This window comes from Sminthopsis crassicaudata, chromosome 6 (assembly GCF_048593235.1).
Source record: "Sminthopsis crassicaudata isolate SCR6 chromosome 6, ASM4859323v1, whole genome shotgun sequence".
Lineage (NCBI taxonomy): Eukaryota > Metazoa > Chordata > Mammalia > Dasyuromorphia > Dasyuridae > Sminthopsis > Sminthopsis crassicaudata.
The window spans coordinates 256,168,186-256,191,863 of NC_133622.1; the positions used below are offsets into that span (position 1 = coordinate 256,168,186).

The following is a 23,678-nucleotide window of genomic DNA, read 5'->3' on the forward strand; positions in this document are numbered from 1 at the left end:
CCCAGATTAGCACTGGAAGACAGAGGTCTTCAGACACAGAGGGTCAGGTCTAGTCAAGAGTGGTTTTGGGCAAGGAGAAGCTATGCAAGAGGAGGCACCAGAGCCATACTAAGGCCCTGAGCAGAGAACAAGTATCAGCTGGAAGCATGGTCACTCACTGTTTATTCCAGATCACAAACACAAGTAGACTGAGGAAAAAACCCATACCCAGAGGTGGCACTCAGCTGTGGGGTAAGAGCAGTCTTTGCCCTAGCATCAAGTCCAAAAGTCAGGAGACAAGCTGAAATAATGAGGAAACAAAAAAAGAACCCCGCCATAAAAAAAGCTATTATGGTGACAGAGACACTGAAGTCAAAACTTAGAAGATGAGAATGACTCCCAAACATCTACAAGCAAAGGAAAATAATGCATGGGGACAAATTCAGCTAAAATCCAGGAAATAATTGAAACTAAATTTTAAAAAGAGTAGAAAATATTTTTATAAGTAGAATGAGAAATCTTAAGGAAAATATTGAAAAAGAAATGAGAGATACAGGAGGAAAAAATGGATGGGGAATTAAAAGTTTGGCACCAGTAGTACAAAACTTTGCCCAGACAACAAACTCCTGAAAATAGAATGAATCACATAGAAGCCATTGACTCTATGAAGATAATAAGAAATATTGAAACAGCTTTTAAAAGACTAAAAATATTGGAGAAAATGTAAAATATTGCATAGCAAAAATAACTGACCTTGAAAAACAGTCCCAAGAGAGAATGTGAGAATCACTAGATTACCTAGAAGTCATGACCAAAAAAGATCCTATGTTTCATATTTCAAGAAGTCATAAAAGAAATTTGCCCAGATCTCTTAGATCCGGGTGGCAAAGTAGAAATAGCAAGAATCCACTGGTCATTTTTTTTGAGAGAAACCTCCAAATGAAAACCCTCAGGAATATCGTGCCAAAATCCAGAACTCCCATCCCAAATAAAGAAAATGCTGCAAGCATCCTGAAAGAAAGGATTCAAGTAATGACAGCTACCACTATCCTGGAGCAGAGAGCTTGGAATATAATGTTCCAGAAGGCAAAGAACATGGATTTATCACCAAGAATAATTTGCCCAGAAAAAAACTTAGTATAATCCTTCAGGGAGGGAATGAAAAAAATCTTTAAGGACTCAGAGGGCTTCCAGGCACTCCTGATGAAAAGACCAGAGCCAAGGAGAAACTGTGAAGTTCAAACACAGCTATGAAAAGAAACAAAGTAAACATGAATAAACAGTGATAAAGATTAAACAAGGATCAGCTGCTTCGTTCTAATTTTGGAAAGGGAGTCCCCTCTGAGCCCTCTCATCATCGGGGTCATAGAAAAAGACTCATTAAACAAGAGAGGTTCTGTTATGTCTTGGTTGAGGAGAAGGGAAGAAGAAAGTTAGGGGAAATTATCTCACATAATGAGCATATTTACATAGACATCTATAGAAACAAGAAGTGAGGGGGTGGGGAGGGACTGAAACTTGAACCTCCCTCTTATCTGAACTGGTCAAAGGAAGAAAGAACACACACGGGCACGAGCACACACACATACATACACACACACACACACACACACACACACACACACACACACACCATGGGGGACAGAAATACAATTTTTAAAATATAATAAACATTACATAACTTATTATATGCCAGGCACTGTGCTGAATGCTTCCCAAATGTAATTCACTTGATCCTCACAACATGCCTAGGAAGTAGGTGCTATTATGAGTCCCCATGTTACAGATGGGGACATTAAACAGGATTAGATGCCCCCACCTAGTGAGGTCTTGTTTGAACCTGGATCCTCCTGCTTCCAGATCCAGCACCCTGCTGTGCCATTGCCGGGTGCTACTTGGTGTAAGTCTCTGGACAAGACTAGAGACATGAAAGCAATATCCAAAGCAGGCCCTCCCTTCTCCTACCCCCCCCCCCAGCTTTGATTCCTTGTGGCCGCACTCAGAACTGAGAACGCTCTTCATTGTGGGCCAGACTGGTGCTGATGTCCAGGGAGCTGGGGGGTGCCCAGCACAGGAGAAACCAACCTTTTTCCCAACCAGACCATCTGGAGCAGGGAGAGACCCTGGGGGGTTGGAGAAGGGACTGGGGCCTTCTTGAACCTGTTCCAAAGAGATAGTTATTACATCTTAGGGTTTATATTTATACCTCAAAAATGGTCAAATACAACAAAGCAGGGCTTGATTTTTGCTTTGTTGATTGTCTAGACTTAAGGATGTGATGTAAATTAACCTAAATGTGCTCTGTGTTCATTCTTTCACAGAGTTAGTTGTTAAACATTTACCAGCACACTCCCTTGGTTTAGTGCCTTCCCAGAACATGTTCATTCATAGTGACTATGGGAAACAAACCAATCTACAAATATGTATTAAGCACCTACTATGTGCCCAGCACTGCTAAACTCTGGGGATTTCAATTCAAAGATTGAATCATCCTAGGGGATTACTCTCCACAGGTCCTATCTACTAAAGAGTAAACACTGAACATGCTTAGACCTCAGTACTATTAGGACCTTAGGACATAGAACAGACTAGAAAGGGACTTAAGAACTCTTTTAATTCAGCCACCTCATTTTACAATTGAGAAAATTGCCCCCAGAAGAAGGCTGGGATTCATTCAAATTTCCATAGTCCTTTTGGAACTTCCAAGCCAGAGGTCTATGTTCCACATCCAAGGCTTTGAAGAGGCCCCAAGTAAGGGTTCAGGAAACAGAGAAGCCAGTAAGGCTGAGATGCTGGAAGTGCCTGGAGGCCCAGGGTTTGGCTCTCAGAGTTCTCCGTGCCCACACTTTCCCAGTGTGGCCACAGCTATAGAACTGCAAGCTTTGTGTAAGGGGAAAACCTGCTCCTGTCCCCCTCCTTCCTCTGTTGTCATAGAGAGGGCAACTGGAAGCTCAAGGTGGCCAATTCTTGGGGTTAAATGTTCTTCAGGGCATATGTAGTTTCTTCCGTTCCCTTCCTTCTCTCCAATAAGGGGGCTCCAAGGTCACCATTTGGGGAGTCTGCAGACCAAGGCATAGATTCTACATCTGCTCTCTGTTGTATGATCTTGGAGGCACAAGAGCCTTCCCTTCTATGGAACTCAAGTTTCCTCATCTGTAAAATTAAAGGCTCCAAATTGGTGTTCTGGACATTGCCTGGGAATGAAGCAACATTGTGAGAGGACCAGAGACCAAGCTAGAGAATATTGCTTGAAGAAACTGGGAAGGTTTTAGCCTGAAAAAAAGGAGGGTGATGGAGGCAGAGATGGGGTGGGGTGATAGTGTCAATGGGTACATGAGCATCTTCAAATATGTCATGTGTGGATGAGAGGATGGCTTTGCCTAAGAGCAGGAGGACCATTAGGAGATGATAGAAGAAACATTGGACTCCTTATTGGGCAAGGAAAGGGCTGCCGGGATGGAGGTGGGGGTGGAGGGACTCCCTTCCTTAGAGGTCTTCTAGCAGAGGCTAGAGAACTCTTGTCAGGGCTAGTGTTAGGGGAAGGGAAGGCAGAGAGGAGACCCGACTAAGGTGCTTAACAACCCTTGGGATTTTCAATTCTACTCTACTCCTGGGGCTCCCTCCAGTGGCCAAGCAATCATGATGCACATCAGGGCAGAATTTTCCAGAGAAGGCAAAAGTGCTTTGCCCTCTGGCCTGGGGTGGGGATAGACTACACCTTTCCTGAGAATAAGGAGGCAAAGAAAAGAAGAGAAGGACCTGCAGGATAGCATGAGTCACTTCCTTAATCTGATTCTCAGTTTCCTCACTTGTAAAATAAGAACAATAAGTCTTTCATGACCAACCTCAACAAGTTATCAAGAGGACTGCACTTTGTCACCCTTAAAATGTCAAATAATTGTAAGACAGGCAAGAGAGTGTGGCCCTACCCAGAACTTGTGATCTTCCTAGCTCAAAAGGAGCCTTCGGAATCTTCCAGAGCCAGATAAAGCTGGATCTGAGCTCCCTCCAGCCAAAAGATTTCAGATCCCTCAGTACCAAGAAAGCATTATACATTTTTGTGAATTTTCAGAACTCTAAGAGGGGCAGTAGGTATGAGTCTGGGCTTCTTGGACTCCTGAGATATCTATTCAGTTTGTGGGGATAACACTGGAAAAGCCAGAGATGAGAATGAGCTTAATATTTCCCAGATCTCTATAACCAGCCCTTACTATTCTCCTTACCTCTAATCTATTACCAGGTAACTTAAGAACTTCTCAAACTGGATGAATCAGAAACATCTCAAACTCAGTATGTCCAAAATTGAACTTCTTATCTCCCTTCACTCACCCCCACCAAACAAATCATAACAAAACAAAAAACTCCTATCTTCCCAATCTCCCAAGCCTAAAACCTGAGAGTCATCCTATACTGCTCACTCTCCACATCCAATATGGAGCCAGCCTTCTGCATTTCATTTATGAGCATCTCTTACCCATTTTATCCCTGTAGTATCTCTGGTCCATGTCACCTCTGCAGTTTTTCTGGTCCATTTCACTTCTGCTCCATCTCTGGTTCATTTCACCTCTGCAGCTTCTCTAGTCCATGTCACCTTTGCTCCTTCTTTGGTCCATTTCACCTCTGCTCCATCTCTGATCCATTTCACCTCTGCAGCTTCTCTGGTCCATTTCACTTCTGTTCTATCTCTGGTCTATTTCACCTCTGCAGCTTCTCTGGTCCATGTCACCTCTGCAGTACCTTTCTCTCTCTCTCCTCTGACACTGGTCCCAGCCTGTTGCAAATCTTCATCTCCTCACACCTGGATTATTGCAATATCTCACTGGAGCTCCCCCTGCCTTGGATCTTTTCTATTTCTTTGTAATCCCAGGCTTTTCTTGGCAAAGATACTGGAATGGTTTGTCATTTCCTTCTCCAGGTCCCTTCTGGCAAATTGAGGCAAAGAGGGTGAAATGACTTGCCAAGATCACACAGCTAATAAACATTTGAGAACTTAGGTCTTTCTGGTTCCAGGACCACTATACCACCCAGCTGCCTCTTCTCTACTTCCAAGAGGCATAACGATCACTCTCCAACAATGTTATCCTCAAAAACCTTATTGGGGTTTGTTTTGTGGGAGGGTTGTATCTTTTTGTATAGAATACATAGAATATCAGCTCCTTGAGGGCAGGGGTTGTTTCATTTTGTTTTGATATCCCCAGCAAATGGTGAGCACATAGTGGGTGCTTAATAAATCCTTGGTGATTGACTGCTTTTTTGAGGACATAATCTGGGGAGATTGCAGGCTCTAGGACCATTGGGCTTCATGACATGGTGGCTCCCTGCCATGGCACAGGTGGGCAGTATAAATTATTGTCAGGAGCCCATCCCTAAAAGCAGGGGCAGAAATCCTCTGACACCATTTCCCAGGGTCTCAGGGATTGGAAGCTGTGAGGGTGATCCTCCAGCTTGAGGGGCAGTCAGAGCCCACTGGTGGCCAGCATGGCACATGGGCCCAAGTGTGATTTGTATAGGATTTGTTTACAGCCCCTGCCCCCTCCTGGAAGGTCGTCACAGGTGGCGTGGTGGGAGAGTCCCCTCCTCCTTTTTTTTTGCCATTTCAATAGGAAGGCCGGTCTGTCTGGACCCGGCTCTCTCCACAAAGAGACAGAGAATTGGCTTTCTCTGCCAGGACTGGGCTGGGTGACCAACCTGCCTGGTCTCCTGCATCATGTCAGGCTCCAGAGATGTCAGACAGGTAAGGGCAGGCCCCGGGAGCCCCTCAGCCCGGGCCAGGTCAAGCCAGGCTCAACGAATCCTGGGGACTTTGGTCGGGAGCCAGGGACAAATGCATTGGATGTCCTTCTGCTCTCTCCTGGGGAGCGGCCTGGGGATGGAGTCAGGGTGGGAGAAGATCAGGGAGTGTGGTCCTGGTCAGAAGCTCAAGATTAACAGCAACCCATCTGTGTGCCTTTGCCCTGCTCTCAGTTTCCTTATCTGCAAATTGGGAGATCATAACCCCCTGCCTTGCTCTACCTTCCAGACCAGGGGGGAGGGCACTTCCAGGCCACCGAACTGGGAAATATGCGACACAGGAGGAGGGTACTGTGGCCTTATGGACAGGGGAGGCTCCGGGCATGGTTTGGGCCAATGGGGGAGCTGAGGTTGTCTTGTCAGAGGCTGCCAGGGAGCGCTACTCTCCATGGAGAATAGTCTGGACTAGAAGGAGTCCTAGGGTTCACAGAGGCCAAAGCCCTTCCACAGAGGAGGAGACAGAAGGCCAGGTGGGACAAGATACTAACCTAAAGATATCCAGCCAGTGGCTGGATTCAGAGCCTGTCCACTCCCAAGTCCAGGGTTCTTCCTAGTCCCAGGGGCAGCTACAGGGTTCAGATAACTCTGCCTGGCACAACCCCCCAACTCTTAGTGCCTCCAGTTGTCCATGGGTCATTTCTGGGCCAGAAGGAGCCCTGTCCCTCTCAGGTGAGATTCAGCCAATCCTGCAGAGGAGCCTCCCCAACCTTGCTGCCTCAAACTTTCCCAGCCTGTGTTTGGGGCATTTTCTGGCCGCCATGTTCCCATCCAGCCTGGAAGCGGGGCTTGGGGGGCCTCTTGCACCTGTGTCATGCAAAGGAAGCCTGCCTTTGCATACAGTTCTCTGGTTGCTGCCCAGGGTATTTGCATGGCCTTCCAAGCCAAGGCCAGGGCCCAAGCCCCACCCTGTGGACATCCGAGCCCCAGGCCCCCCAGGCACCAGTATCTGCCCCCAGCCACCTTCTGAGGGAAGACAGGCATCTGGGGCCCACGGGAAAGAGATCAAAGAACCAGAAGACAAAAGCCAGAAAATCAGGAGAGTAAAGAGTATTGTAAACCAAAAGTGCCCAAAGGGAGGGGCAGCAAGGCCAGAAGTGGGGGAGAAGGGAGAGGCCAGAGGACCCGGCTTCCCTGGCCCTTCTGGCCACCAGCTTTGGGGCCACAGACAAGCCCCATGGAACAGACAGTGAGGGCAGTTGTTCCTTTCTCTGGCCAAACTTGTCACTCCATCCCGGCAGCAGCTGTGGGGAAAGCACAGAGTTTACCTTAGCATGTGACAAAACTGGGCTCCTGGGGCTCGTTCCCCTTAAAATCCTAAAATCCCAAGATGCTGGGAGGGTTTGGCCCAAATCCCTGATCGTGTAGATGAGGCAGCAAGGGCGAGAGAAGGCTGAACAATCGTCCAAAGCCACGCAACAACCTGGATCCCCTCTCTAGCACAACTGGACAAAAGGAAGGAAAGAAGGAAGAAAGGAAGGAAAGAGGAAGGAAAGGAGGAAAGAGGGAAGGAAGGAAGAAAAGGAGGAAGGAAGGAAGGAAGGAAGGAAGGAAGGAAGGAAGGAAGGAAGGAAGGAAGGAAGGAAGGAAAGAGGAAGGAAAGGAGGAAGGAGGGAAGGAAGGAAAGAAGGAAGAAAGGAAGGAAAGGAGGAAGGAGGGAAGGAAGGAAGGAAAGAGGAAGGAAAGGAGGAAGGAGGGAAGGAAGGAAGGAAGAAAGAAAAGGAGGAAGGAGGGAAGGAAGGAAGAAAGAAAAGGAGGAAGAAAAGGAGGAAGGAGGGAAGGAAGGAAGAAAGGAAGGAAAGAGGAAGGAAAGGAGGAAGGAGGGAAGGAAGGAAAGAGGAAGGAAAGGAGGAAGGAGGGAAGGAAGGAAAGAGGAAGGAAAGGAGGAAGGAGGGAAGGAAGGAAAGAGGAAGGAAAGGAGGAAGGAGGGAAGGAAGGAAAGAGGAAGGAAAGGAGGAAGGAAGGAAGGAAGGAAGGAAGGAAGGAAGGAAGGAAGGAAGGAAGGAAGGAAGGAAGGGAGGGAGGGAGGAAGGAAGGAAGGAAGGAAAGAGGAAGGAAGGAAGGAAGGAAGGAAGGAAGGAAGGAAGGAAGGAAGGAAGGAAGGAAGGAAGGAAGGAAGGAAGGAAGGAAGGAAGGAAGGGAGGGAGGAAGGAAGGAAGGAAGGAAAGAGGAAGGAAGGAAGGAAGGAAGGAAGGAAGGAAGGAAGGAAGGAAGGAAGGAAGGAAGGAAGGAAGGGAGGAAGGAAGGAAGGAAGGAAAGAGGAAGGAAGGAAGGAAGGAATGAAGGAAGGAAGGAAGGAAGGAAGGAAGGAAGGAAGGAAGGAAGGAAGGAAGGAAAGGAGGGAGGGAGGGAGAGAAGGAGACCAGGACAGAAGACTTCATTTCTTTACTCTGTCCTAGTCCTAGATTCTCCATTTACTGTGAGCATGGGTGAGCAGCTTGGGGGCCGGCCTGGCAGACTGTACTAGCCCTTGCGCCCCCAGGCACGCCCCTCTCTTTGAGCTTCTTTCCCTCTCCCTCCATTCCCCTCTTGACCTTCACCGTGTCCGCCCTGCCCCTGCCCCCTTCCTGCTGCCCCCCTCTCTCTTTGGTCCTGACCTAGCTTTTAGCCTTGCCAGGGAAGCTTCCCTCTAGTGACTGTGGCCATGCTCAACAATCCTGGGCCAGAGAAAACTCCCTGGGGTGGGCTGCTGAGATTCGGCCTCTGTCCCAGGCCTCTCCTTTGTTCAGGGCAGGAGCTGGAGCTCTGGAGGTCAGGGCCGGTCCGGGTCTCGGCGCTATTTCAGCACTTGGGCAATGCAGCTGCCTGGAGCAGTCACAGCCTTGAGGCTGCATGGATAGGCACAGGCTGTCCATAAATTATGAAACTGAGAAGGGATTGATTACCAGCCACGGGAGCAGGCCATCCCTAAAGCAGCAGAATTGTGGCATCGAGACATGGCAGAGAAGAGAGCTGTGGAGGACCGGGGCGCACGAGGAGGACAGGAACGTGCTGTGGAGGAAGGGGGCGCGCAGAGGACCAGAGTGTGCTGTGGAGGACAGGAGTGTTCTGTGGAGGACAGGGGCATGCCGTGGAGGATGGGGGTTCACCGTGGGGGATGGGGGCACACATGGAGGACAGGAACGCGCTGTGGAGGACAGGAGTGTGCTGTGGAGGACAGGGGGCGCACGAGGAGGACAGGAACGTGCTGTGGAGGACAGGGGGCACACAGAGGACAGGAATGTGCTGTGGAGGACAGGAGTGTGCTGTGGAGGACAGGGGCATGCCGTGGAGGATGGGGGTTCACCGTGGGGGATGGGGGCACACATGTAGGACAGGAACGCGCCATGGAGGACAGGAGCGTGCTGTGGAGGAAGGGGGCACACCGCAGAGAACTGGAGCGCGCTGGGAGGACGGGGCCTGCTCTCTAGTTTCTCTTGAGCAAAAGATCTGCCCGAGGATAGTCCCGAAGAGCCGGCAGCTCTGGCTCCTGCTTCTCTCAGTGCCCACCTGTCCACAGACGCGCCCAAATAACCCATTGTTTCTCCTCAAACATTAGAGTAAATAGAATTGTGCCTCTGCTTCAAAGAGCGCAGGGCTCAGCTGGAGACAGAAGAGGGAGGGGAGGCAGGGAGCCGGCCTCTGCTCAGGCGTCAGCAGCTTGTCCTAATGGGGCTCACCGCAACGGGGATGAACTCGTGGGAAACTTCTTAGAATGGAAAAGAGCCCACGGACGAGGAGCTGGTGCTTGTGTCTGGGTGACTTTGTCAAAGCGTCTGCCCCCAGATCAGTTCATGTGAAACAGGGACACGGAAAGCTCATTCTCTAGATGGTAAAAGTGAGGATCGGAGACGTTATTCTGGCGCTTTCCCTGTGGGTGCCATGGACACTACTGGCTCTGTGACCCTGGGAAAATCCCTTCATGTTTTGGGTATTGGTCTTTTAGCCTCAGCCTCAGTTTCCTCCTCTGTAAAATGAGTCATATTAGCACCACCTCCCAAGGCTGTTGGGAGGATAGCATGAGACTGTTCCCTTTGCCAAACTTGGAGCTACAGAAGTAGGAGAGGAGCCTATAGGAGCCCTTCCTCTAGACAGAGCCAGAGGGACCTGGGAGGCAGAAGGCGGGCGGCCCTCCCCAAGAGAGCAGGGCTTCTTCCTGCTGCAGGTGCTCCCACCTCCTCTCCAGCACCCCAGCTGTCAACAGTCCCTCAGCCCCTGACCCGAGTTAGGACCCCAGAGAGTCCGTGGCCGGCGGATGCCCACGTCCTCTGCCTGGCTCCAGGTGGCAGCTGCTACTGCCCTGGATCACCCCGCCCATACACCGGGAGGATGCGACCAGATTGTGGGCTTCGGGACGGGGAATGGGGGGAGACTTCCAAACTGAATGGACACTAGGACAAGGCTGACAGAACAGGCGCCCCCCCATTCATAAAGGAAGGTGGGCACCCTCTCCACTTCCAGGTCCATCTCTAGAAGGCCAGGCTGCAGGGAACATGAAGATTTCCACAAAGTCTTCAGGTATAGGACACTTCCCCCAAATAAAGCCAGGAATAAAAACTCAGGTTCATAAGTACAAAATGGGAGAGATTTGTCTAAGATCATAGTTCATCTGCCAAAGATTTGGAGGTCTGGGTGGACCACAAGCTCAGTAAGCATCAGTAGCATAATATGGCAACCCAGATGATGAAAGTGACCTTAGGCTGCATTAAGGGAGCGCCAGGGTCCAGTTCTAGGGAGGTGACAGTCCTGCTCTTGTCTAAGTGCATCAGACACACCAATGGAAGATTGTGGTCCCTTCTGGGCACCACAGTTAGGAGGGCCAGTGGTGAATAAGGGCCTGGAGTCTGTGACTTCAAATCAGGAAAGATCTGAGCCAGGTCTGGGGCCTGATTGTTTGAAAAGCTGAAGAGGGCCAAGGCAGATGGTTAAGGGAGGGGGGCCAGGCCATTACCATCCCTACTTTAAGCCCTGACTGTGTGCCAGGCATGTGTTAAATGGCAGGGATGCAATTAAAAAAAGAAAGAGAGCCTGGCCCTGGAGAAGCTTGCAACCTAATGGGGAGGGGGGAGATGAAGGAGAGGTGGCTGATGGGAGGAGGTTTGGGGAAAGGCTGGTGAAGGGAGTGGGGATTGAGGGAGGGGCCATAGACTCTCTCTGGAAGTCTTCAAATAGGCAGGATGGTTGTTCAGGTAGGGATGGAGGAAGCCAGAGGTCTCTGGTCCTTCCCACTTCTGCCAGGCAGGATCAGACCCCACAGTTCTTTTTCATGGAGTTGCCTAGGAGGCCTGACTTCCCTAAGCAGCTCTCCAGCCGCTGGTGCTGGAATCCACTCCTCCACTGGGCAATCCCAGCACACATACAATCCACGGCACTTCCTGAGAGCCTACTGGGGTGGGAGCCCTCTTCCTCCCTTCTATAACTTAAACCTTACAAAACCATCCAAGTCCAGCCCCCTCTTCCAGGAAGCCCTCCTTGACCCTCTCAGGCCACACTGATCTCGGGTGCTTTGGGACAGCAAGGAGGCTGCCCCAGAAAAGGGTGCTCCCCCTTGGGTACTCCTAAAATGGACTCCCCTGGGCCATGGTCCCAAAGTAAGGGAGGGATCCTCCTATTTTAACAAATGTGCTTTGCTTGGCTCAGTTGCTTCTAATTACAAAGCACACTAATGGTATCTCCAAATTCTGGCACTCTGGGACAAAGCTCTGATGGCCTCGCCCTAGTCCTAGAGAAATACTTCTATTATTTCTTTGAAGTTTATACATTGATGTGTATACTTTGTTACACACAAATTGCACATGTGCAACTGTCCCTCCCTGCCCCAGCCCTCATCCCCAACCCTGGAGGGTTCCTCTTTCTTGTCTCCCCAAAGTCTAGCTCAGTGCCTCACACACAGTAAGTGCCTAATAAATGCCTGTTCACTGGTTGGTAGGAGAAATGATGAACACTTGTATGGACCCAATGGGGGCTTGGAGGATTGGATGGGATGGAGTGCCCCATGGACCTCCCAGCCCCAGCAAGAATCAGCCCTTCTCCTACAGGGCTGCCACAAGCCCCTGCCTGCCTGATCCCTGACCCCCACCCGAGCTCCTGCGGCTACCCCTCACGGCAGAGAAACCCAGAGCTTTCTGTCACTATTCTCAAGGGCAAATTTGGCTGGTGTCCGTTCCCCTGCCAGGGACGGGGGGGGGGGGGGGGGGAGGGGGGGAGGCTGCAGGCCCTGCCCCTCTGGTCTTGGGGGGGCAGGAGCCTCAGGGGGTTCCCGTTGTTTTCAGAGCCTGGGCCTCAAAAGTGTCCGGTGGAAAAGTGGCAGCACCAGAGACAAGCTGGGCACGGCCTCTCCCAGGTGAGCCCCAAGACGGCTTTGCCAGAAGTGGGGGAGGCAGGGAGGCAGCCGGGGAGGGAGCTCAGGGTGGCTGTTGGCGGGTGAGATCCCTGTGGAAGCCTGGGCCCTTGACACCTTCCCTTGAACATGAGATCCCTGAATCTGGCCCTTTTTCCAGCCCTGCCCCACCCCCACCCTGAGTTCCAGTTCTCTGTCCCTCCTGCCCTGACTTTCATGGTCTCTGGTCTCTGGCCCTCCCAGGAAGCTGGGGTGTTCTAGGGTCCTTTCTGTGGCTTTCAGCTTTAACATCTGGAGTAGGAGCTGCTGCAGTTGTGACCTCGTGTCTGGGGGCGGGCTTGGCTTGGGCTGGAAACTCCAGAGCCAATCTTCACCCCCCCCCACCTCCAGACCCCCACCCTTGGCAGGACTGTCCCAGAGCTGGGGGGAGAACGGCCCTCCTCCACACAAATCCCTCCCCTGTGCTGGGAGCAAACAGGGCAGGTCTCACAGAGGAGCCTCAGGGAGGCCGCAGCGGGGCGGTGGGCCCTGGGCTGGGCCTTGAAAGACTGGCAGAAATCAGCCATCAGGCCCATAGGATGCTGGGATTAGAGCTGTGGGGCCAGGAACCCTCCTCTCCAGGGTCTGCCTCAGCTCCGCTTGCATTAGCCAGCCCGGACTCTGGCCGCCCAGCTCCTGGACTTCCACGGGCCCTGTGGCTGAGCAGCTCTCGGGTGGGCTCTGGAGAGGGGAGGGGAGGCAGGAGCAGCTCTCCTCTCAGGGTCCCTTTGCTCTGCCCCCTCCCCTTTCCTCCCTTCTTGGGCACTGCCCCACAGAGCTCGAGCGGGTGTGGCTGCCCGGGGGCCCTGTCCAAGGTACCCTCCGCCGGCCGGGAGCAAGAAGGAGGCCGGAGGCTGGCGAGACTGGCGCTGTCGGCAGGGAGAAATCTGCTTCGTCGGCGCTGGGAAGAGCCACGCCAAGGTGCGGGCCGGGCCTGCGGCTGGGGTTCCCCGCTGGGACCGCCCTGGTCGGGGCTGCATCCCCTGCCCGGGCAGGAAGCCCTGGTGCGGGCCCTGGCCGGGAGGAGCTGGGTCTCTGCTCCCCTCAGCCTTTCGTCTGGTCGTTCATCCCCTCTCTGCCCTGTGGGTGCTGGGCCCCGGGGAGAGCCATCTAAAAGAAATGGCCCCATAGAGTTCTGGGCCAGCCCACTCCTGCTGCCAGCAGTTCCCTGAGGGCCTGAGGAGGCATCTTGGGGCTGAGCTGGTCCCAGGAGATCCCAGAGGGCTTCTCTGAGGAGGGGCAGCTGGGCCCAGAACTCAAGAAGGCAGAGAAAAGCATAGGGGAGGGGGCAGTGAGCAAAATCAGAGGCGGAGAAGTGAGCGTTGCTCACTTGTGGAACCCCAAGGAAACTGAGGCAGCCTCCTGGCCCTTGTTCAAGACTGAGGAAAGCAGACTGTAAGGGGCCCGGGTGAGCCCCCAGGTGGCGGGCATTGGCAGGAGGGGCTGGCGGCTCCTGGACCGGCTCCCCTCCTCCTACCCATGGGACCCAGGGCCCCAGCCCTTCCCCTGGCCAGCTGCACCCCCCCACCTCCCGCTCTGAGCTCCGCCCCCTTTTCCGCTCAATTGTGCTTTGAAAAATGAAAAGAACAAAAAAGGAGGTGGTGGAGCAGGGGACTGGGGAGCTGCGGGGGGCGGGGCTTCCAGCCTGGAGACAGGGCGGGGCAGCCGGGACCAGAACCAGCCCTCTGGGCCAGACAACAAGGGAGCTGTCTGAGTGCTGAAGTGCAGAGCCGGGCTGGGCAGAGCGGGGCTGGGCAGAGAGGGGCTGGGCACAACTGGGCTGGGCAGAGCTGGGCAGAGCGGGGCTGGGCACAACTGGGCTGGGCAGAGCTGGGCAGAGCAGGGCTGGGCAGAGCTGGGCAGAGCAGGGCAGAGCAGGGCTGGGCACAGCTGGGCAGAGCTCGGCTGGGCAGAGCTGGGCTGGGCAGAGCTGGGCAGAGCAGGGCAGAGCAGGGCTGGGCACAGCTGGGCAGAGCTCGGCTGGGCAGAGCTGGGCAGAGCGGGGCTGGGCAGAGCTGGGCAGAGCTGGGCAGAGCGGGGCTGGGCAGAGCTGGGCTGGGCAGAGCTGGGCAGAGCTGGGCAGAGCGGGGCTGGGCAGAGCTGGGCTGGGCAGAGCTGGGCAGAGCGGGGCTGGGCAGAGCTGGGCAGAGCAGGGCAGAGCAGGGCTGGGCACAGCTGGGCTAGGCACAGCTGGGCAGAGCAGGGCTGGGCAGAGCTGGGCAGAGCAGGGCTGGGCACAGCTGGGCTGGGCAGAGCTGGGCAGAGCGGGGCTGGGCAGAGCTGGGCAGAGCAGGGCAGAGCAGGGCTGGGCACAGCTGGGCTAGGCACAGCTGGGCAGAGCAGGGCTGGGCAGAGCTGGGCAGAGCAGGGCTGGGCAGAGCTGGGCAGAGCTCGGCTGGGCAGAGCTGGGCAGAGCGGGGCTGGGCAGAGCTGGGCAGAGCTGGGCAGAGCGGGGCTGGGCAGAGCTGGGCTGGGCAGAGCTGGGCAGAGCTGGGCAGAGCGGGGCTGGGCAGAGCTGGGCTGGGCAGAGCTGGGCAGAGCGGGGCTGGGCAGAGCTGGGCAGAGCAGGGCAGAGCAGGGCTGGGCACAGCTGGGCTAGGCACAGCTGGGCAGAGCAGGGCTGGGCAGAGCTGGGCAGAGCAGGGCTGGGCACAGCTGGGCTGGGCAGAGCTGGGCAGAGCGGGGCTGGGCAGAGCTGGGCAGAGCAGGGCAGAGCAGGGCTGGGCACAGCTGGGCTAGGCACAGCTGGGCAGAGCAGGGCTGGGCAGAGCTGGGCAGAGCAGGGCTGGGCAGAGCTGGGCAGAGCTCGGCTGGGCAGAGCTGGGCAGAGCGGGGCTGGGCAGAGCTGGGCAGAGCGGGGCTGGGCAGAGCTGGGCTGGGCAGAGCTGGGCAGAGCTGGGCAGAGCGGGGCTGGGCAGAGCTGGGCTGGGCAGAGCTGGGCAGAGTGGGCCTGGGCAGAGCGGGGCTGGGCACAGCTGGGCTGGGCAGAGCTGGGCTGGGTAGAGCTGGGCAGAGCTCGGCTGGGCAGAGCTGGGCAGAGCGGGGCTGGGCAGAGTGGGGCTGGGCAGAGCTGGGCTGGGCAGAGCTGGGCAGAGCGGGGCTGGGCAGAGCTGGGCAGAGCCGGGGTGGGCTGAGCCAGGCTGGGCAGAGCTGGGGCTACCACAACTGGACAAACCACAGAGAGCCTTAGGCTTGGTCTAAGGAAGAACTCCCCAGACAATGGAGCTGTGTGGAAAGTGGGGATACATTGCCTAAGGAAAAGATGTCCTGCCCCCCCCCCCTCACACTCACCCTCTCACACTCAGCCTATGAACTCCCCAACAGCCGGGTCCTCTATGCTTTGCTCCACCCCACCCCCCGCCCAGGACGCCCCAAGGGCAGCGCCAGCCCCACCCGGCTGTGTCCCTGGCTGTCAGTTACAAGGGCAGTGCCAGCATCAGCTTTTCTCCACCGGCGGGCACTCACCGGCTCTCCTTTGCCGTCGGCAGTTCCTGAGGGTGCCCAGCGCCCTGCCCCCCGGCGTCCTCTTCGAGTTCATGGTCAGCGAGTGGCAGCTGCCCACCCCCAACCTGGTCGTCTCCCTGGTGGGCGAGGAGCGCAGCTTCCCCATGAAGCCCTGGCTGCGGGACGTCCTGCGGAAGGGGCTGGTGAAGGCCATGCAGAGCACAGGTCAGACCCTCCCCCGCTCCCCGCAGCCCCCGGGCACACGCGCTGACACACAGGCTCCCACGCAGCAGACTGCACGCTCTCCCATGTGTGTGCACACTTGCACATGCTCATGCACACACACTCACACACACACACACGCATACACACACTCACACACACACTCACACATACTCACACACACTCACACACACACACTCACACATACTCACACACACTCACACACACACACTCACACACACACACTCACACACACTCACACACATACACATTCACAGGCTCCATGACCCTGCCTCTGGGACACTGGGGGGAGGGGAGACGTCCTCGTTGCTGGAACTTCCTGCCCAAGGTCCCCTCTCAGCCCCCGGAGCCTCCCTTGGTGGCCGGGCACCTTCCCCACAGGGCTCGCTCACGGGGACAGAGGGAGGCGATCTGCACCTCCTTTAGCGCGTGGGCGAGCACTGCGCTCCTGCTGATGAGGAAGAGGGAAACCACTGCCATTTATGTGGCGCCTACTGTGTACCGGACACTGTGTTAAGTGTCAGGTTATTATCTCACTTGGTACTCACAGCCTCCTGGGAGGTGGGTGCTGTTATTAGCCCCATTTTACAGATGGGAGGACTGAGGCTCAGAGTCCCAGGGTCACTCCAGGCCCAGCTCAATAGCCATCATGGCCCACAGCTACTTGAACCAGTAAAGCCGGGGACTGGGTGGTGCAGTGGGCAAAGAGCTGACCCTAGAAAACCCAAATCTAGCTTCAAGACACTGAACTGGCCCAGCTCTGAGGGGGACAATGGCACAGCGGCTGCCCCTCCCCCCCCCAGGGCACAGCCAAGGACAACAGGAGCCCAGTGGAAAGCACTCAGGAGTCGGAGTGCTGACCACTGTCCCTCCTGGCCCTCTTGTGGGCACGGCTGCCCCCTCGTGGCTGCGATCCTGCCCCCTCAGCAGCCGCAGGACTCATGCCCAGCGGGGGGCACAGTCCCGGTGCCTCTTATGCCCCACCTCCCCGTGGCCACATTGGCTTTTCTCGATCCCCGAGTGCCCTTTCCAGGTCACCTGGCAGGCGCGGCGTCCATGTTTGTGGATTTTTGCTTTTTTCCTCCCCTGCATTCTGCTTTACAAAGCGCTTTGCTGGCAAGTCCAGAAACTGGAAGCGGGCGAGGGCAGCTCCCCGAGCTGGGGCCGGGAGGGACCTGGGCCTCGAGCTCCCTCAGCCCCAATGGAGAACCCTCTCTCCCGGATGAGCGAGCCCTCAGTGGCCTGCTAAGCCTCTCCCTCCTCCTCCCTCCTCCCCACTGGTCCTCCCCTGCACCTTCTCCGCTATGGGCTCTGACTCGGCTTCTCCTCCATGCCTCCGTGCCTCAGTTTCCCCCTGTGATACACGGCTCCAGACTCGGGTCCGGCCCGCCGTCACAGAAGGCACGGACCCACTTGTCGCTCCCCCTCCTCCGGCAGGGGCCTGGATATTCACCAGCGCGCTCCGGGTGGGCCTGGCCAGGCACGTGGGGCAGGCCGTCCGGGACCACTCCCTGGCCAGCACGTCCAGCAAAGTGAGGGTGATCACCATCGGGATCGTGTCCCTGCCCCGGGTCCTGCACGCTGAGCTCTTGGACAGCTCTCAGGTACCTGCGTCCAGAGGGAGAGGCGGGGGCGGCGCCGGAACAAGCCCCCCTCAACCAGGGCCACCCTTGGATGAGCTGCCCTGGAAAACTGGGCTCCCCAGCCCTGGAAGGGGTCGGGGAGGGGCCGCAGGATCCTTGGTTAGAAAGGCCGCGCAGGGTGGGAGGCAGGGCACTCACTCACCTGCTGCCGGCTCTTGAGACTCAGCGGCTCCCATGCCCTTCTCATGCTAAGCCACTTGGGGGGAGCACCCTGAGAGTGGGGGTGGGGGAGCCCATGCATGTGCTAGGGGAGGGGAGGCTGAGGGCCTGCTTTACAGAGGGGTGGTGACAGACCCTAGGAGCACCCCTCTGCTCAGGCCGGCCTTCCGGGGAGATGGGCTGGCTGTGAGGAGCAGGGGGACGTGGGACGGAGACAAGGAGGTCCGGATGCAGAGGGTCCTTCCTCTCCCCGGGACGGGGCTCAGTTTCCACATTTGCACAAGGGGACCCCTTTGGGCTGAGGCCCTTGATGTTCTCTGTTCCAAGGGCCCTCTAGCCCTGGCAGCCCCATCCCCTGTTCTAAGGCCCCTCCAGCCCCTAAGGACCCCTGCAGCCTCCTTTTGTGTTCTAAGGGCTCTTTAAGTCCCTCCAGTTTCCATTCCATGTCAGAAGGGCCCCTGCAGCCCCCATTCCATGTTCTAAGTGCTCTTTTTTGTGTTCTAGGGGGTCTTTAAGCCCCTCCAGCTTTCATTCTATTTTGTAAGGACCTCTCCAGCTCCCATTCTGTATTCTAAGCCCCTCTAGTCCCTCCAGCCCCGCTCCATGTTCTCAGGGCCTCGGGCCCCTCCAAGCCCCATTCTGTGCCTTTCTCATCCCCAGGTCAGCTCAGGGGTGCCGTGGCTTGTCCCAGGGGTGGGTAACGCATCCAGCAGGGAGCAGTGATGTCCATAGAAAACATGGCCAGTGTCCAGGGCCTTCTCTTGGAGTGACCAGTACAGGGACAAAGGGTCCGCCAATAAGCCTGGCAGGGGCTGGCCGGCCACTGCTCGCTGTCCTCCGCCCGAGGGGCCCTGGCTCCCCAGAGCTTTCCAGCTGCTCCCCAGAACTCAGTCCACCCCACTCCATTCCTTGACTTTCTCTGGGCCTCAGTCTCCCCATCTGTAAAATGGGAGAGCTTCTTCCAGCTCCCTGACATGATGACTGTCAGTCTTTCCTGAACACCCCTTGTGTGCCCCGGCCTATGCTCGGTTACACTGTAGAAATGGGGGGCCTTGAGTCGCTCCTGCCAAAGGGGCCGAGGGCCTTTAGGCCCATGAGCTCCGAGCGCCGCCCCAGGGTTAATGATACTGTGAGCTTTCCAGGCGGGGCAGCAAGCTGGGGGAGAGGACGGCGGAGGAGGGGGCAGCGGGCCGAGTGCGGCCCTTAGGCCTGTTAGGGGGCCCCGGGCTCTCACGGACATGGCCTCTCCCGCTCATGTGACCCGCCCCCAGGATGAGAACCCCATCCTCTACAAGGCGGACGAGGGCGGCCAGGGCAGCCTCTACTCCCTGGACAGCAACCACTCCCACTTCATCCTGGTGGACCCCATGCTGGACAGAGCGCCCCCTGCAGCCAGCACCCCCGCCCACGGGGACCCCACCATCAGCCTCAGGCTCGTGCTGGAAAAGTACATCTCTGAGCAGAGGACAGGTTATGGAGGTGAGTGGCTCTGGGTTAGGGGGCGAGTGGGCTCCGGGTTAGGGGGCGAGTGGGCTCCGGGTTAGGGGGCGAGTGGGCCCCGGGTTAGGGGGCGAGTGGGCTCCGGGTTAGGGGGCGAGTGGGCTCCGGGTTAGGGGGCGAGTGGGCCCCGGGTTAGGGGGCGAGTGGGCCCCGGGTTAGGGGGCGAGTGGGCCCCGGGTTAGGGGGCGAGTGGGCCCCGGGTTAGGGGGCGAGTGGGCTCCGGGTTAGGGGGCGAGTGGGCCCCGGGTTAGGGGGCGAGTGGGCTCTGGGTTAGGGGGCGAGTGGGCTCCAGGTTAGGGGGCGAGTGGGCTCCGGGTTAGGGGGCGAGTGGGCTCCAGGTTAGGGGGCGAGTGGGCTCCGGGTTAGGGGGTGATTGGGCTCCGGGTTAGGGGGCGAGTGGGCTCCGGGTTAGGGGGTGAGTGGGCTCCGGGTTAGGGGGCGAGTGGGCTCCGGGTTAGGGGGTGATTGGGCTCCGGGTTAGGGGGCGAGTGGGCTCTGGGTTAGGGGGCGAGTGAGTCTTCTGACCAACTTTCTTTAGAATATTAGCTGATGGAAAGAGGGAGAAGAGAGAGAGAAGGGGGGGAGGAAGAGAGAGACCTCTGGATCAGAGGCAAAGGCAGAAAGAGAGAGACAGAGAGAGCGCAACAGATAGAGGAAGAGACAGACAGAGAGTGAGACAAAGAGACAGACAGAGATGAAGAGAGACAGAAACAGACCAATAGAATTAAGCAGAGAGCCCCATCCTGAATGTCCAGAAAGCTCCCTTAGTTCCCAGCCGTTTACCACTGGCCTCCGCCATCCCAGTTTCCAAAGGCCCTCAGGGACAGAGTCTGCTTTGGGCCGTTTCTGGGACCCCGGTTCCCCGTGGTCTCAGGACAGAGCCCCCCCCCCCAGATCCCACCTTTACCAGCATCCTCTCCCTCCTCAGGAAAAGGCAGCATTGAGATCCCTGTACTTTGCTTACTGGTCAATGGGGGCCCGTGCACCCTTGAGGTAAGAAGCGTGACCTTATGACGTCCCCTTTTTGGGGCTTCAGTCGTACAACAACAGGGGGGCCTGGGTGACCCTCCCAGCACGGAGAATCTGTGCTTGAAAGTCCCCCTTCAGTGCCCGGCTCATTTTCCTTCCTTGCCCGCGGCCAGACTTCCCCGACTCCTGGGCAGAGGGTGGCAGGGAGCCCCTGGTGGATCTCTGGGAGAGCTGGGGGGGCTGCTCCTCTGCCGCTGGGTCCTTCTGCCCACACCCCCCCTGACCAGGTCGGGGGGGGGACAGAGAATTTCCCAGGCGGTGGAGAACTCGGCCCCCTGGCTGGTCCTGGCGGGCTCCGGCGGCGTGGCCGACATCATGGCGGCCCTGGTGAGCCGGCCCCAGCTCATCGTGCCCCAAGTCATGGAGAAACAGCTTAGGGAGAAGTTCCCCACCGAGAGCTTCTCCCGGGAGGACGTGCTCCACTGGACCGAGCTGGTGAGTCAGTCTCAGGCCTCGACCCTCGCGGAGGCCAGCAGGTCCCCTCAGGGCAGCGGGCCACGGGAGGGCGGCGAAACGCCCCGGCCAAGCTGTGTCCGTGGGGCTCGGGAGGACCGAGCGAGAGTCTGATGGGGACGGCAGCCCCCCAGGGCCATGCCCGATGCCCCTCGGCCCTCGCCACAGCCCTAGGGAGGAGCAAGGCGGGCGCCACTATCCCCATTTCCCATATGAGGGGACTGAGCCTCTAAGAAGTGGAGACTCGTGTGTGGCCCTGCAGCCAGGAAGGGGCAGGGATGGATAGGAATCCCCCAAGGTGGGCCACCCCCGCCCTTGCGCCCCAGCCCAGCCCTGGCCCGGCAGCCCAGAGCCTGATTCCTGGCCCTGGGACGCTGAGCAGAGCTGCGCCTTCTCTGGGTCTCAGTCACCTCATTCACTCCCTAAGGGACTGGAACTAGCTAGAGTCTGGGGTCCCCTTCTTAGAGAATAGTTATTCCACCTGCACCCATTATTCAGATGAGGAAACTAAGATCCAGGGAAACTGAGGGATTTGGCCAGTGCTACACGGACAGATCCTATCAATGCTGTGAGAATCTAAGGGGGTCATGAGGATGGAGAGCATGGGCAGAGCCCCCATTATGGTGCCCTCCCCACATTCTAGGGCCCTTTTTGTGGTTCCCTCCCCCCCATTCTAGAGCCAGCCTGGCTCCCCAACCAATCACCCTGAGTGCAATGCTGCCCTGTGCCTCTCCCTCCCCCAGAGTCCCCGGCCTTGCCCAGCAGGAGCCCCCTGACCCCCATCCCTGCCCCAACAGCTCCAGGCCATTGCCGCCCAGCAGCACCTCCTCACTGTCCATGACTTTGAGCAAGATAGCTCTGAGGAGCTGGACACGGTCATCTTGAAGGCGCTGGTTAAAGGTAAGGGTGGCACCCACAAACCCACTCCTCCCTGGGCTCCTTAAAAGGGGGTTTGGATCCAAGGATCTCAAAGCCCCTGCCCTCGGCCCTCTGTGCCCCCCAACTCTTGTGTTCCTGACAACCTGAGTCTAGAAGCTGCCCAGACAGGAGCACCCCTCCGAGGGAGGTCTTGGGGGGATCCTGCTCTGCTCCCCTTTAAAAGAAGCTCAGCTTTTTTGTTGAGTGTGTGGGAGGGGTTACCCTGGACCCCAGAATAGGTCAACTGAAAACCAGGATCCGGTCAGAGGCGGGCGGCTGAGCTGGCAGGGGCGGAGGCCGGGGGCGAGGACCGAGCTGGACCTGCGGAACCCGAGAGCAGGGGGTGCCGGGGCTGGTCCTTGGGCCAGAGAGGGCTACTGGGCTGGGAGCTGCCCCAGGAGTCTGGGGTCAGCCTGTCCCCTAAAACCTGGGCTTGTCTGCCTTGCCCAGACCCTGCATTAGAGAGCGCCCTGAGCCTGCACCCCTTCATCAGCCCTGGGGACTGCCTGGGGGTCACCGGTCTGTACCCCGACTTCAGCGTTGATGGGGATGATCTCCACCGCTCACAGAATCTTCTCTCCTTCCCCGCAGCCTGTAAGAGCCACAGCCAGGAGGCCCAGGAATACCTGGACGAGCTCAAACTGGCCGTGGCCTGGAACCGCATCGACATCGCCAAGAGCGAAATATTCAGCGGGGATGTGGAGTGGAAGGTAGCGGGTGGCGGCCTGGCCTCGGGTGCCCGCCCGGCCTTAGTGCTCACTCCATTGCCCACCTTTCCATTTTCTGTCTTCCCTCTCCAACCTCAGCCCCAGCTGAGAGGCCATTATTGGGGGGTGGAGCCCCTGGAGGAGTCCTTGAGGGAAAGAGAGCCCAATGGGCACAACTTCAGATGCCAATGGTGCCCCCAGGCTGCCCTCAGGCTGCCTCCCAGGCCACCATCTGCCCGCTGTGGTTCTCTGCCCGGGATCCTGAGGCTGGCAGAGCCCCGTGGCCAGCAGAGGCTCGTCCGGGGCTGCTCCTTCCTTGATTTGTCTCTTCCCCTTTCCTCCCCCAAGCCCCAGAGCTCTGGCTCCCCGTGACCCCTGGCTCCGTTGCCCCTGCAGTCCGGGGACCTGGAGGAGGTGATGATGGACGCCCTGGTGAACGATAAGCCGGAGTTCGTGCGGCTCTTTGTGGACAACGGCGCCAGCGTGCCCGACTTTCTGACCTATGGGCGGCTGCAGGAGCTGTACCGCGCCATCCCCCAGAAGAGCCTGCTCTGCCACCTGCTCCTCCGGAAGCACGAGGAGGGCAAACTGACGCTGGCAGGGCTGGGGGGCGGGCCGCCGGGCAAGGAGCCGCCGGGGGCCCCCCCCTCATTCTCCCTGCACGACGTAGCCCGGGTGCTCAAGGACTTCCTCCACGATGCCTGCCGGGGCTTCTACCACGACAGCGGGCTGGCAGGCCGGAAGAGGCCCGTGAGTCCGGGGGTTCCCGGGATACCCCAGCCCGGCCATCCCAGGGCCAGAGCAGAGGGCGGAGACTCACCCAAGGCCTGTGGCCAGGCGGGGCCGGTGTAGGACGCAGAGCTCTGGGTTCTAGACCTGCCCCCCCCACCTCCCAGGCTAGTGCCCGTCTCCTTCCAAGGAAGAGGCATCAGCACGGTGTCAAGGTTCAGACTCAGAACTTGCCTAAGCACTTATTAAGCACCTGTTGGATACCTGGCAGTGGGCTGGGCAGACCTGAGCACTCGGGGGAGGCAGAGAGATTGGGTTGGACTTCAGCTCCTCACCAGGAGACTGACCCTTGTGGGAGGGGTGGGCTCCCCTTCCCCGAAGGTCAGCAGTCAGAGGTCAGATGGCCCTTTGGCAGAAGGACCCAAAGGGGCACTCACTAGGCTAGAGCTCTGGCATTTCCGTCGTAGTTCTCTGACCTTGGGGGCACCAGCCCGGCAGGGGCAGAGGGAGGCAGCCAGTTAGGCCTTCGATTCCCTTGTGGTCACTCCCCTGAGGCCTGTCCTGCTCTTCCGTCTCAGGACAAAGTGAACACCAAGCGTCTCGGTGGGCCGAAGTGGGCCCTGGACCTGACCCAGAGGAGCTCGGCACCCTGGAGGGACTTGTTCTTGTGGGCTGTGCTCCAGAATCGGCATGAAATGGCCAACTACTTCTGGGCCATGGTGGGCAGCT

At 57.3% G+C, this 23,678-nt stretch overlaps 1 protein-coding gene across 1 annotated transcript in view; it reads left to right on the top strand.

Annotated features, from left to right (window-relative positions):
* Positions 1-8,702: 8,702 nt before the first annotated feature.
* Positions 8,703-23,678, top strand: part of TRPM5 (transient receptor potential cation channel subfamily M member 5) — a 34,251-nt gene continuing 19,275 nt past the window's right edge. The window contains exons 1-12 of the mRNA XM_074275996.1: positions 8,703-9,107; positions 12,018-12,088; positions 12,901-13,045; positions 15,613-15,793; positions 17,249-17,415; positions 18,885-19,092; positions 20,042-20,106; positions 20,386-20,577; positions 21,393-21,495; positions 22,105-22,223; positions 22,617-22,970; positions 23,528-23,668. Of these exons, the coding sequence (XP_074132097.1) occupies positions 8,703-9,107; positions 12,018-12,088; positions 12,901-13,045; positions 15,613-15,793; positions 17,249-17,415; positions 18,885-19,092; positions 20,042-20,106; positions 20,386-20,577; positions 21,393-21,495; positions 22,105-22,223; positions 22,617-22,970; positions 23,528-23,668 (2,151 nt within the window). The remainder of the gene's footprint in view (positions 9,108-12,017; positions 12,089-12,900; positions 13,046-15,612; positions 15,794-17,248; positions 17,416-18,884; positions 19,093-20,041; positions 20,107-20,385; positions 20,578-21,392; positions 21,496-22,104; positions 22,224-22,616; positions 22,971-23,527; positions 23,669-23,678) is intronic.